Below are 12,500 nucleotides of genomic sequence, written 5' to 3' on the forward strand. Positions count from 1 at the left end.
CAAGAATCTTTAAAAAAATATACACATCTCTTTTAACCTACTTTTCTCTAAGTTAGCAAAATATCGCTGAAAGAACTTCGATTTCTGCAAAGATTCGATCAAAAACACCGGAAGACAGATTGGGTCACAAGGAATTTCCACTCGTTTTCCCTTCCTCTCAAAACCATCAACGCTGGCTGATTCTCGCAAATACATCCTGTTTAAATGTCCTCTAGGCCGGGCAGGGGGAAAGTGCCTGCGAATGCCTCCACCTTCTCTCGCAAAGAGATGATGCGTTCCTTGAACTCTGCGTCTCCCAGCACACGATTGAAGTCCACCAGCTTTGGTCCTGACTTCACTTGAATGTCCTGAGCAATCTTGAAGCCTGGAAAGGGAGGGTTTGATGAAGTTCACATAGAGCACTGAGTGAGTGAGTGAGTGAGTGAGTGAGAGAGAGAGAGAGAGAGAGAGAGAGAGAGAGAGAGAGAGAGAGAGAGAGAGAGAGAGAGAGAGAGAGAGAGAGAGAGAGAGAGAAAATTTAAGTACATGTACAGAAAACTACAGCACTGAGTGAGTGAGAGTGAGTGAGAGTGAGAGTGAGAGTGAGAGAGAGAGAGAGAGAGAGAGAGAGAGAGAGAGTGAGAGTGAGAGTGAGAGTGAGAGTGAGAGTGAGAGTGAGAGTGAGAGTGAGAGTGAGAGTGAGAGTGAGAGTGAGAGAGAGAGAAAATTTAAGTACATGTACAGAAAACTACAATGTGTGTGTGAGTGAGCGAGCAAGTGCGTATGTGCATGAACATACATTTCTGGTAACTGATCTATGCTTAAAGAAATTCCAAGCAACCTCCACTTACTCTCGTCAATAAAAGCAACGACCTGTTCCATCTCCGCCTCCTTCAGTCCTCTGGTGGTGAGAGCAGGTGTGCCCAGCCGGATGCCACTTGGATTCAGGGCAGATTTGTCACCAGGAACTGTCAAAACAACCACGGGGATTTCACTAAACAAATAATTACATTGCAGCTTCCTGCCACTACTATAGCTGGTCACTTTGACGCAGTCTGTTTACTTTGGCTATACTTATCTTACATGAAAATTTGAGTGAAAAATATATAGAATAAAACAAAAATATAAAAAATAACAAATAACACATAATAGTAAAAGGAACAGTATTAGTAGGAGCAATCATTATAATTATAATTATAATAATAATAACAATAATAGTAATGACTGTAATAATAATAGTATAATGATAACAACAACAGTAATAATATAATAATAATAACAATAACAAAAATAATAGTAACAGTAATAATATAACAATAACAACAATAAAAAGAATGATAATAAACAATAATAGTAATGAAAAAATATAGAATAACTCCTACTTTAAGCAGATACACATTCTATCTGAAATGAACATGCTGCTTCCAAAAACCATCAAGATTAATTGAAAAAACTACAATATTTTTTGTAACCCCAAGATTTTACTCTTTTCCTACTTCCACCCTTTTATGGAATCACGAGACGCCAAATACACCGCAGCCAGCGACTGGTACAGCAAGAAAATAAGAGGCCGATCTTTTTATGAAAGGGTTCCTAGACATGGAAATAACCCTAAGAGTGCTTCAGGGGTAAAAAAGGTTGAAAAACGCTGATCTAGGGACGGGTGAGTTTGCATGACTACTGCAGCGAAGATTTTCAGGTCCAACTGATCTCTCATTCTCCCCCCCCCCCCCCCCTCCCTCTTTTGTGAAACATAAGCAGAAAATTTGAAAATTAACAATTCTATCATTTCCCACACTTAGCATGGACCCCTGTTAATGTCAAGTTACTTTTAATTCTGTCTCCAATGTATAATGGGGGGAGCAAAGAGTAACTCCCATACTCTACAGACACACTGTTTCCAAATGCATGCGCAATTGTTTGGGATTTGGGTTTAACACAGATGGCTGTATAAATGCTCGGGCTAAATGCAAATACTAGGCCAACCTCATCTAACCTGTTTACCCCATTGAGCAAATTTTTGAAGAATAACAGTAATAATTATTACATTTTAATAATGGTAATAACAATAATAATAATAATAATAATAATAATAATAATAATAATAATAATAATAATAATAATAATAATAATAATAATAATAATAATAATATTAATAATAATAATATTAATAATAATAATATTAATAATAATAATATTAATAATAATAATATTAATAATATTAATAATAATAATATTAATAATAATAATATTAATAATAATAATATTAATAATAATAATATTAATAATAATAATATTAATAATATTAATAATATCAATATTAATAACAATAATAATAATATCAATAATAATAATATTAATAATAATAATATTAATAATAATAATATTAATAATATCAATATTAATAATATCAATATTAATAATATCAATAATAATAATATTAATAATAATAATATTAATAATAATAATATTAATAACAATATTAATAATAATAATAATAATAACAACAATATTAATAATAATAATAATAATAACAACAATATTAATAATAACAACAACAACAACAACAACAACAACAACAACAACAACAACAACAACAACAATAATAACATCCAGCACTTTTATTCTATACTTTCCCAGCTAATCTTATATCATTCAAAGTAATTTTACTCCAGAACCAGAACAGTGCCTAAAAATGTTCCTCTATATGGTTCACATAACTAAAAGGTTAACTCTCACTCATAAGGCTGAACATTTATGTTGCCAAATGGATTTTATGATAAGAAGAATATGCTTTTAGTCTAAAAATGCATTCTTGATTATGACTGAACTGCAGATAACAGATAATATCTCCTTACACTGAATTGAAATATGTAATTATCTTAAATGGTATCTGAGAAAAGATAACATTACATTCTCTTGATATTATTTTCTAGCCCTGTCCCCTGTTTAGAATGATAGTATAAAAGAATTACAACTAGTCTGATCTCAAAATTAAAATTCATTCACAACAAATACACAAATGCTCACTCAGTATCCAGTCCATTATTTAGGCCACTATACAATACACTCACATGAACCACCACCAAGATGCACACACTCACAAACACCCACACTTGTACCCACATACAAGCTCTCTTTGTTACTCCCACAAATACACTAGACTAGAGACTCATACAAGTACACATGCATAAACACATGTGCCTGACTTCACAATAACCGAAACCAGTCCCCTCACCTGTGTTCTTGTTACAGGCAATGGACACCTCCTCCAGGATCTTCTCTGCCTTTCCTCCCGAGAGCCCGACGGTGCGCATGTTCACCCACACCAAGTGGTTGTCTGTACCTCCTGTGACGATCTTGTAGCCCTTCTCCTGCAGTCCCTTGGCCAGGGCTTGGGCATTCTTTATCACCTACAGAAAGGTTTTAGAAAAGTGAAATAGGAGTTGGAAAAAACATATAATAATAATAATAATAATAATAATAATAATAATAATAATAATAATAATAATAATAATATATGACAGTACCCTCTCTTATTCTTCACACATTTTCATTCACACTCCCCAAAAAAGTGAGGTATGCATATACAGGCATACTTCCAAGGATCTTTTTTATTTCTATCTGCTTTATGGGTTTAGTAGGGTCTGTTATCGCAACCATTTGGTCTCTCAGAGTATAGCAAGTTATTCCACATTGGAATTCCAACTTTTAAATTAATGTGTGAAATACAGCCTAATCCCTGTTAGTGAACACCACTTTGTTGTGCAAAACATCTCTTTAATCTGCTGTATAAACCAAAGAATGATGATGAGCACACACAAATATATTCAGACATACAAATTTACATCTCCATAGACTATTTCTGTTGTTATAATCTTATATAGATTACATAATCAAATAAATTGTTTATACAAGGTGGTCACTGGTTAACTGTTGTCAAATCCCGTTCTCAGTATGTGGAATAGTGCAGGAAGCTATGCACATTGACGAAGACGTTACAGAGAGTTCGATTAAATTGATTGGAAACAAAACAGAAGCATCAACAAACCTGCTGTTGGTACTCCTTGAAAGAGGGTTCGGCAGCCTGCCTCATAGCCACAGCGATGCCAGCAATCTGATGGTTGTGGGGGCCACCCTGTAGTCCAGGGAACACAGCTTGGTTGATTTTGTCTTCGTAGTCGTACATAATGGGCTTCCCGGTCTTGTCGACACCCTTCTGACCTGGGTAAAAAGAGGTGGTCTTGATGATCTGTGTTATTTACAATGGAGGTTTTCTCCTTTTGTTGGCCTGTAGTGGGTTATTACCAGGAAATGATCCTTATCAGAAAAACATCTTACTGCAAACATATACAGCCAACACAACCTCATTTAATACTTTCATTAGCCTACACTTGTCATTCAGCGGTGGACACAAGGCTCTTAAACTGACTGATAGGAATGTCAGCACTAAAAAGGCTTTTTTACATTATATTGCCTGTCATCAAGTCAAGTTTATTTGAAATGGCAACAATATTCAGTCTAACTCCATAGTGATGATGCAAAAGGTAGTAAATAATGGAAAATGTATTTGAGCTTCCCTCAATATAATTTCAGTTAAAGTCACATTTTTCTAAATTTGACTTGAAACAATTATCACTAAGAATATGATTTTTTAGTATTAATACAGTACTGTCTTCTGTTACCAGTCTAAAGATAAAGTATTTCTAGTCCAAAATAATACTGTAATTTGCAAATTAGTGTTGAACGTGCAATATGTCATTATCAAATGTAATAATCCTCTTACAAAATTCCCAGAAAATAATTAAATACATAATTAAATAGAATCCATTAAATACATCTTCAACTCAAATAAAATCTAAATCAAGTTAACTTACCTCTCCTGTAGAAAATGATTCCACTGCGAGGGCCACGGAGAGTCTTGTGAGTGGTTGAGGTGACAATGTCGCAGTACTCGAAGGGGTTGGTGGTCAGGCCAGTCGCTACGAGGCCACTCACATGGGACATATCAGCCATCAACAGCGACCCGTTCTCGTCGCAGATCTCGCGGAATTTCTTGTAGTCCAGATGCCGAGGGTAGCAGCTCACACCTACAGAAAGGGTGTAAAGGATTCATTTTTTCCCCAGAATTTCCGAGTTATTTACAATTAACTAAATGGAATACAATATTCCTTTTCATAAATTCTGGAGGGAATTCCCCAGACCTTAACCCTTTCAAAAGGCATGCACCTCAACTTTTGATTAATCCATTCCAGAAATCCTTAAAATAAACCCCTGAATAAATACAAATATGATGGTCGCAAATTTCCTCGCTGACAAGGACAATGTATTCTTTCAAAAAACTTAATTCTACAGGAAGAACCACTACCAGATGACCTTCCTCATCTTGGACTTTTGCAAAATTTAACCCAATGACACTGGGTACGTGCGCTGTCCTTTAAGGATCTACTTTATTATCTCTTCTTTTACACAAGAACAATTTGAGTGAGATGTCACCGAGGGTCAGATACTAGGAACACCTCACAAGTGATTTTTAATTTTTAATATCTTTACCATCATTAGTAATTTCATCATCATTTTGATTATTATTATCATTATCATTATTGATATTATAATATTGTTCCCAATAACAAAAATAATAAAAATAAAACTCTTTTCCTAATAGGGGAGTTTAGAGACCTGGCACTTGACTCCTTCATAACTACACACTTGTTGAACGATCTAACAAAAAAACAAAAACAATAATAATGAAAGAAAACATAGTGGACTGTTCACAGGCAATCCTCAAAACAAATAAACCCAACGAAAACAGATGCCTCGATCTGAACCGAAAACCCCCCGTTCAGGTCTCTCTCTCTTTCCCGTCCGGCCGCCCTCACCTGCAATGATCAACTTGGGCTTGAAGAGTTTGGCTGTCTCCTGCAGCTTGTCGTAGTCGATCAGCTCGGTCTCGACGTTGATCTTGTACGGCATCGACTCGAAGAAGATGGAGGTGGCTGACACCTTCTTGGTCGCGGTGTAGAAGCCGTGGGTCAGGTGGCCGCCGTCGGGCAAGTCCAGACCTGAAGGGGGAGGAACAAGGTATGGGTTATACTTATTGAAATGACGTAATTCCTCTGCTTCTTAAATACCATTAAGGACTAATTTCTAATAGATAACCTGCAAAGTATACGAAATCTACCGTCAAAACGCACAAGGGTGTTGCTATGTTGTCACGTGCAATCTAATCATAAGCTTCCCATTCTATTTCTTACTTTTTTGTGCTTTCAAATAACTTTATCAATACTATTTTGCCTTTCTTTTTTTAAAGAAACCTCAACCACTGTTCACTAATTTACCCTTAGTAGCCTAATGTTCTTTTACACTTATTTAATGGTTATGACACTAATTAGGAATATATTCTTAAAGATAACCTGCGTTGAGTTCCATGAGGGTGTTGTATTATGCTGTCAACATTCTTTCCATCTTTTAAAATGTGGTTTGATGTAGGGCAACATAAAATATGTAGTCTAAAGATAAGATATGAAAATAAGTGTCGAAAAATAATAATAATAATTAAAAAAACATTCTTCCCAGCTTTTGGAGTGTGGTTTTCTATAGGCTAATAAACCATATAGTCTAAAGAGAGAATGTGAAAAAAGTGAATAAAAATAATAATAATGAAAAGAATTTAAAAAATCATTTGACATGCTCCCGACCAATAAAATCAATTTCAAGACATTCCCTATGAATGAGGAATATCAAATAAAAGATTTACAAAAAATAAAAAAATATATACATATAAATGCAAAACAGAAAAAAAAGAAAAAAAAAAAAAGAAAAAGCAAGAGAGAAGAAGAAAAAAAAAAGCCCACTGACCCATAATCCGGCCATGGGGTTCGACAAGAGCGGTGTAGACAGCGAAGTTGGCCGGAGAGCCTGAATACGGTTGAACGTTGACACCCCACTTCGCAGGGTCGAGGCCAAAGGTCTTGAGGGAACGTTCCTGGCACAGCTTTTCGACCTCGTCAATGAACTCGTTTCCACCATAGTACCTGTTACGACAGCGAGATTTTAGTTATTGAGAAGCAAATGCTAAAAAATACGGCATATTATAAATGTGTCACAAAATTATTGCATTATTCTCTATTAAAATATCTTATTGCATAAAACTCTGGCATATGATGCAACCTATTCAAGAATATTCATAAAATATGGACACATCTTAAATCCTTAAAAACTTTGTATAAAAAATTAAAAAATTAAAAAAACATTAAAAAAATAAATCAATCAACTTATCAAAAAGAAATTTACACAAAACCAATTTAAAATGCCATGAAGAAGAAGGGAGAAATAGAATAAAATAAAGGAAGAGGAAGAAAGAGAATAAAATAAAAGAAGAGGAAGAAAGAGAATAAAATAAAAGAAGAGGAAGAAATAAAATAAAAAAAAAGAAGAGGGAGAAATAGAATAAAATAAAAAAAGAGGGAAAGATAGAATACAATAAAAGAAGAAGAGAGAAATATAATAAAATAAAAGAAGAGGGAGAAATAGAATAAAATAAAAGAAGAGGGAGGAACAATAAAATAAAAGAAGAGGGAGAAATAAAATAAAATAAAAGAAGGGAGATAGAGAAACAAAACAGTAAAAGAAGGGAGAAAAAGAAAAGAAAAAAAGAGAAAGAAAGAAGAGGGAGGAATAGAATAAAATAAAAGAAGAGGAAGAAATAGAATAAAATAAAAAAAAGAGGGAGAAATAGATTAAAATAAAAGAAGAGGGAGAAATAGAATAAAATAAAAGAAGAGGAAGAAATAGAATAAAATAAAAAAAAGAGGGAGAAATAGAATAAAATAAAAGAAAAGGGAGAAATAGATTAAAATAAAAGAAGAGGGAGAAATAGAATAAAATAAAAGAAGAGGAAGAAATAGAATAAAATAAAAAAAAGAGGGAGAAATAGAATAAAATAAAAGAAGGGAGAAATAGAATAAAATAAAAGAAGAGGAAGAAATAGAATAAAATAAAAAAAGAGGGAGAAATAAAATAAAATAAAAGAAGGGATAGAGAAACAAAACACACAAAACACAAAAGAAGGGAGAAAGAGAAAAGAAAAGAAGGAGAAAGAAAAAGAGAAGAAATGAGAAAAAAATGAATATAACAAAGGAAAAAGAAAAGAAAAAAAGAAGAAAAGAAAAAAAGGAGAAAAGAAAAAAAAGGAGAAAAGAAAAAAAAGGAGAAAAGAAAAAAAAGGAGAAAAGAAAAAAAGGAGAAAAGAAAAAAAAGGAGAAAAGAAAAAAAAGGAGAAAAGAAAAAAAGGAGAAAAGAAAAAAAGAAGAAAAGAAAAAAAGGAGAAAAGAAAAAAAAAGGAGAAAAGAAAAAAAAAGGAGAAAAGAAAAAAAAGGAGAAAAGAAAAAAAAGGAGAAAAGAAAAAAAGGAGAAAAGAAAAAAAAGGAGAAAAGAAAAGAAAAGAAGGAGAAAGAAAAAGAAAAGAAGAAATGAGAAAGTAAAGAAAGAACAAGAAGAGAGGAGAAAGAAAAAAAAAGAAAGGAGGAAAAAAAAAAGGAAGGGAGATAAAAAAAAAAAAAAGACAAGAAGAAGAAAGAAGAAAGAAGAGAAGGAGGAGGAGAAAGGAAAGGAAAGGAAAAGAAAGGAAAAGAAAGGAAAAGAAAGGAAAGGAAAGGAAAGGAAAGGAAAGGAAAGGAAAGGAAAGGAAAGGAAAGGAAAGGAAAGGAAAAGAAAGGAAAAGAAAGGAAAAGAAAGGAAAAGAAAGGAAAAGAAAGGAAAGGAAAGGAAAGGAAAGGAAAGGAAAGGAAAGGAAAGGAAAGGAAAGGAAAAGAAAAGAAAGGAAAAGAAAGGAAAAGAAAGGAAAGGAAAGGAAAGGAAAGGAAAGGAAAGGAAAGGAAAGGAAAGGAAAGGAAAGGAAAGGAAAGGAAAGGAAAGGAAAGGAAAGGAAAGGAAAGGAAAGGAAAGGAAAGGAAAGGAAAGGAAAGAAAAGAAAAGAAAAGAAAAGAAAAGAAAAGAAAAGAAAAGAAAAGAAAAGGAAAGGAAAGGAAAGGAAAGGAAAGGAAAGAAAAGGAAAGAAAAGGAAAGAAAAGACACAAAGAAAGGAGAAGAAAAGAAAAGAAAAGAAAAGAAAAGAAAAGAAGAAAAGGAGAAAGAAAAAAACAAGAAAAAATAGAAGTAGGAAGAAAAGAAAAAGAGAAGTAGGAAGAAAAGAAAAAGGAAAGAAGAAAAGAAAAGAAATGAAAAAAAGAAATTATAAGAAAAAAAAAGAGGAAAGGAAAGGAAAGGAAAGGAAAGGAAAGGAAAGGAAAGGAAAGGAAAGGAAAGGAAAGGAAAGGAAAGGAAAGGAAAGGAAAGGAAAGAAATGAAAAGAAAAAAGAATACAAAGAAAAGAAAAAAATTGTGTGTGTGTGTGTATATATATATATAAATATATATATATAAATATATATATATATATATATATATATATATATATATATGTCCTATACACATTTCTCTCTTTTACATCTGACCTTTCTTTTTTTTCTTTTTAATAAAACCTAACAACAAACAAAGCCCACTGCTGCGTCTCTCACCTCTGCCCCACCATGCCCTCCGAGTACTTGTTAGTGAGGCAGGACGAGAGGCAGTCGTTGATTGCGCGCGAAGCAAAGTTCTCCGAGGCAATCATCTCAAGCCCGTGCCTCTGGCGTCGCTGTGGACAGAGGGAAGAGGAATGAGGGCCGGTCGGACGAAAGGACCGAACAACATTGGACTGAATGAATTGGTATTGATAATATGAAGAGAAATGATTAACAGATGATTTGAATAGAGTAATTATTCTTGAATCCTTTTTTTGTTTTCAATCATTTCAATAATGTATTGGTACCGTTTCCTTGGGCCTCCCCCCAAGCTCTCTGCCAATTATATGCATTTGTATTTCCTGCCTCTTTCTTCTTGTGAATGGAATGTACTGAGGTATGGATTAGGAATTTTGTTGCTATATGGCACATTTCATACAGCTAAATTTCCAAATTTTCCCTCTCCAGCTTTTCCTCTCTGCACAATGTACAGTACTATAATATATAATGTGAGATAAAGCTTGTTATAAGAGTGTGTATTTATTATTATATGTGATTATGCTTAGAAAAATGCTTAAAATCATATTTTCTTGTTATATATGGTAAAAAATCTGATCTTTGTGTGTTTTTTGTGTGCTGAGATTAAGCAACAAAAACTTGGCAAATCAGAGCTTTTCATGGCTGGGTGAAGACATGTTGAAAAGCTTGGAGTTCATAGGGGTTAAAATATTATGGTAATACAACAAAAAAATGCATATATACTGTGTAAATAAGTATAAAAAAAACAAGAGGAGAGCAAACACGAAAATCCTCTGATACTAATGCAAATTCTCTCATAATTCCATTACCATTTGGAACACTTGTATCTACAGATGTAATATATCTGTAATATTAATTAACACCAGCTAGATTTTATCTTGAGTTTTTTAATTCCCTTATCCATTTCAAAACTCTGGCCCTAAAGACAGGCTGACAAAACAGATGATGAAATCGTTGTACTATTTGTACTACTAGCAATAATAAAACCAACAATTGTCAAATGAAAGCACAATTTCCTATGAACCTCTTTTTATCGGGTAAATATTCAGAAGATATAGATGCTCAGCACTAGTCTACAAGTCCCACCCACACATCAGCCACTGACCTCTGTACCTGCAACACTAAGTAAGGTCAATCAATTGTATATATTCTTGTGTGAGAATTTACAGCCCTCCCTGGCAGCTCACCAAATGAGGAAACAACTCATGCTATATCTTGCCAGAATATACATGGTGGACATCTGTTGTCCTTTGCTACAGCGTTGATGGCGTGGCAGTGGTAGTAATCACCTGTCACTATGCCATTGTCAGACTGTGTACGGCAGCTCAAAATTGAAAATAAAAGCGAGATAATGACCTTAAGGAATTTATAACATAGCACCAATGGATACTAAAAACGTATTCAGAAAGTACCGGTAGGGCCACAGCCGCCTATCGAAGTCTGCAAACTTGTGCTCACAGAACTTAGTCCAAAGATGCAGTGGCCTTTGCACCCCAAGGTCTGGTGCACGCAAACCGGCCTCCACCAACTGCATTCTGGCAAGAGAGATTGTCGACTTCCCCGGCAATTCAAGCACAGGTTCCCCAGGCCAGACTCCGCTCCAGTCCAGCAGCCAACTTCGATTATCAAGCCTGCTGTTGCATTTGCATGAGATTTACACTCCCCCGGCTTGGTGCACCTAAGCTGGCCTCAAAACATTTTTGCATGATATTAAAACAGCAAATCAACATTCAACGTTATTCATCAACAGTCTTAGGGCATAGTCCATCACTATCTATGAAAGAATAACTGGCTCTGGGCAAGAACATGCTAAGTCTGGCTCCACTAATTCTCCTGATCTGAGTCTGATCCCCAGGGCAGACAGAATTGATGGAACCAGGCCAAGCTCTTTCTTGCCAAAATTGCATGGTACAGGTTTGCTGGCCTTTGCTGGGGTACAACGTGGTACTATTTTGAATAATCACTACAGGAAATTTCATGTGGATTTCCATATTACAGAAAAAATTTGTTTCTTTTTCTCATATATACATTTCTTAAAAAAAACTTTTCTATCGTCTTACCAGCATATCTACAAACTCAGTAACAAAGAAAATGGATTTCAAAGAGTTCGCCCCCGTTCTAAAGACTTAGGAAAAAATATAAATAAATAAACAAAATGAAAAATAAAGGAAAAAAGATTAATAACAAAACAAAAAATAACAAAACACCCAAACACCAACACTACTCTCCACAATCCTACTAAAATTCCGCAAACAACGACAAATCAAAAAGTAAAGCAAAAACACCTCAGCAAATCCCCTTTCACCGTGCCCCTCTACCCCCTACCCCCTACCCCTACCCCACCCCCTACCCCTTACTGCATCTCCCCCCTCCTTACCTTCTCCTTCCTGATGATTGCGTAGACCTCGGGATCATCTTCCACCAGGGGCTTGCACAGGGGGAAGTCGGTGGTGTGGGGCTGCGCGTTGCCGTTCATCCTGCAGGAGGGGGAGACGGGTGAATTTCTGCCGGGGATTTGAGGATTAATGTGATGATCATTTTGTAATTATAACTTGGGAATATTGATCCAATTTTTACTACCTATTGGGTTTTTTAAATATATACATATGTATTTAAATAAATATATACATATTTATATATATATAAATATATACATATTTATATATATATATAAATATATACATATTTATATATATATATAAATATATACATATTTATATATATATATAAATATATACATATGTATATACATATATATATTTGTGTGTGTATGTATGTGTGTGTGTATGTATATATATATATATAAATATATATATATATATATATATATATATATATACATATATATATATATAAATATATATAAGCAGTAAGTGAATATCTAGTAAAATCTGTCACTGATCTTTACAAAGAGAAACACAATGAAATAAATGAATAAAT

General features: G+C 33.9%; 1 protein-coding gene across 2 annotated transcripts in view; it reads right to left on the reverse strand.

Annotated features, from left to right (window-relative positions):
• LOC125037115 (serine hydroxymethyltransferase-like) overlaps positions 1–12,500 on the reverse strand; it is a 14,602-nt gene that overhangs the window by 329 nt on the left and 1,773 nt on the right. Inside the window, exons 2-10 of one of the 2 annotated variants that reach the window (XM_047630128.1) lie at positions 11,938–12,064; positions 9,537–9,655; positions 6,838–7,013; positions 5,859–6,041; positions 4,857–5,069; positions 4,031–4,203; positions 3,218–3,392; positions 831–947; positions 1–364 (exon numbers count right to left, since the gene is read on the reverse strand). The exon at positions 1–364 is cut by the window's left edge and continues 329 nt beyond it. In XM_047630128.1, the coding sequence (XP_047486084.1) occupies positions 201–364; positions 831–947; positions 3,218–3,392; positions 4,031–4,203; positions 4,857–5,069; positions 5,859–6,041; positions 6,838–7,013; positions 9,537–9,655; positions 11,938–12,036 (1,419 nt within the window). In that variant the 5' untranslated portion in view covers positions 12,037–12,064 and the 3' untranslated portion in view covers positions 1–200. The remainder of the gene's footprint in view (positions 365–830; positions 948–3,217; positions 3,393–4,030; positions 4,204–4,856; positions 5,070–5,858; positions 6,042–6,837; positions 7,014–9,536; positions 9,656–11,937; positions 12,065–12,500) is intronic. The other variant, XM_047630127.1, reaches the window with a different exon arrangement.

Source organism: Penaeus chinensis, chromosome 22, assembly GCF_019202785.1.
Source record: "Penaeus chinensis breed Huanghai No. 1 chromosome 22, ASM1920278v2, whole genome shotgun sequence".
Lineage (NCBI taxonomy): Eukaryota > Metazoa > Arthropoda > Malacostraca > Decapoda > Penaeidae > Penaeus > Penaeus chinensis.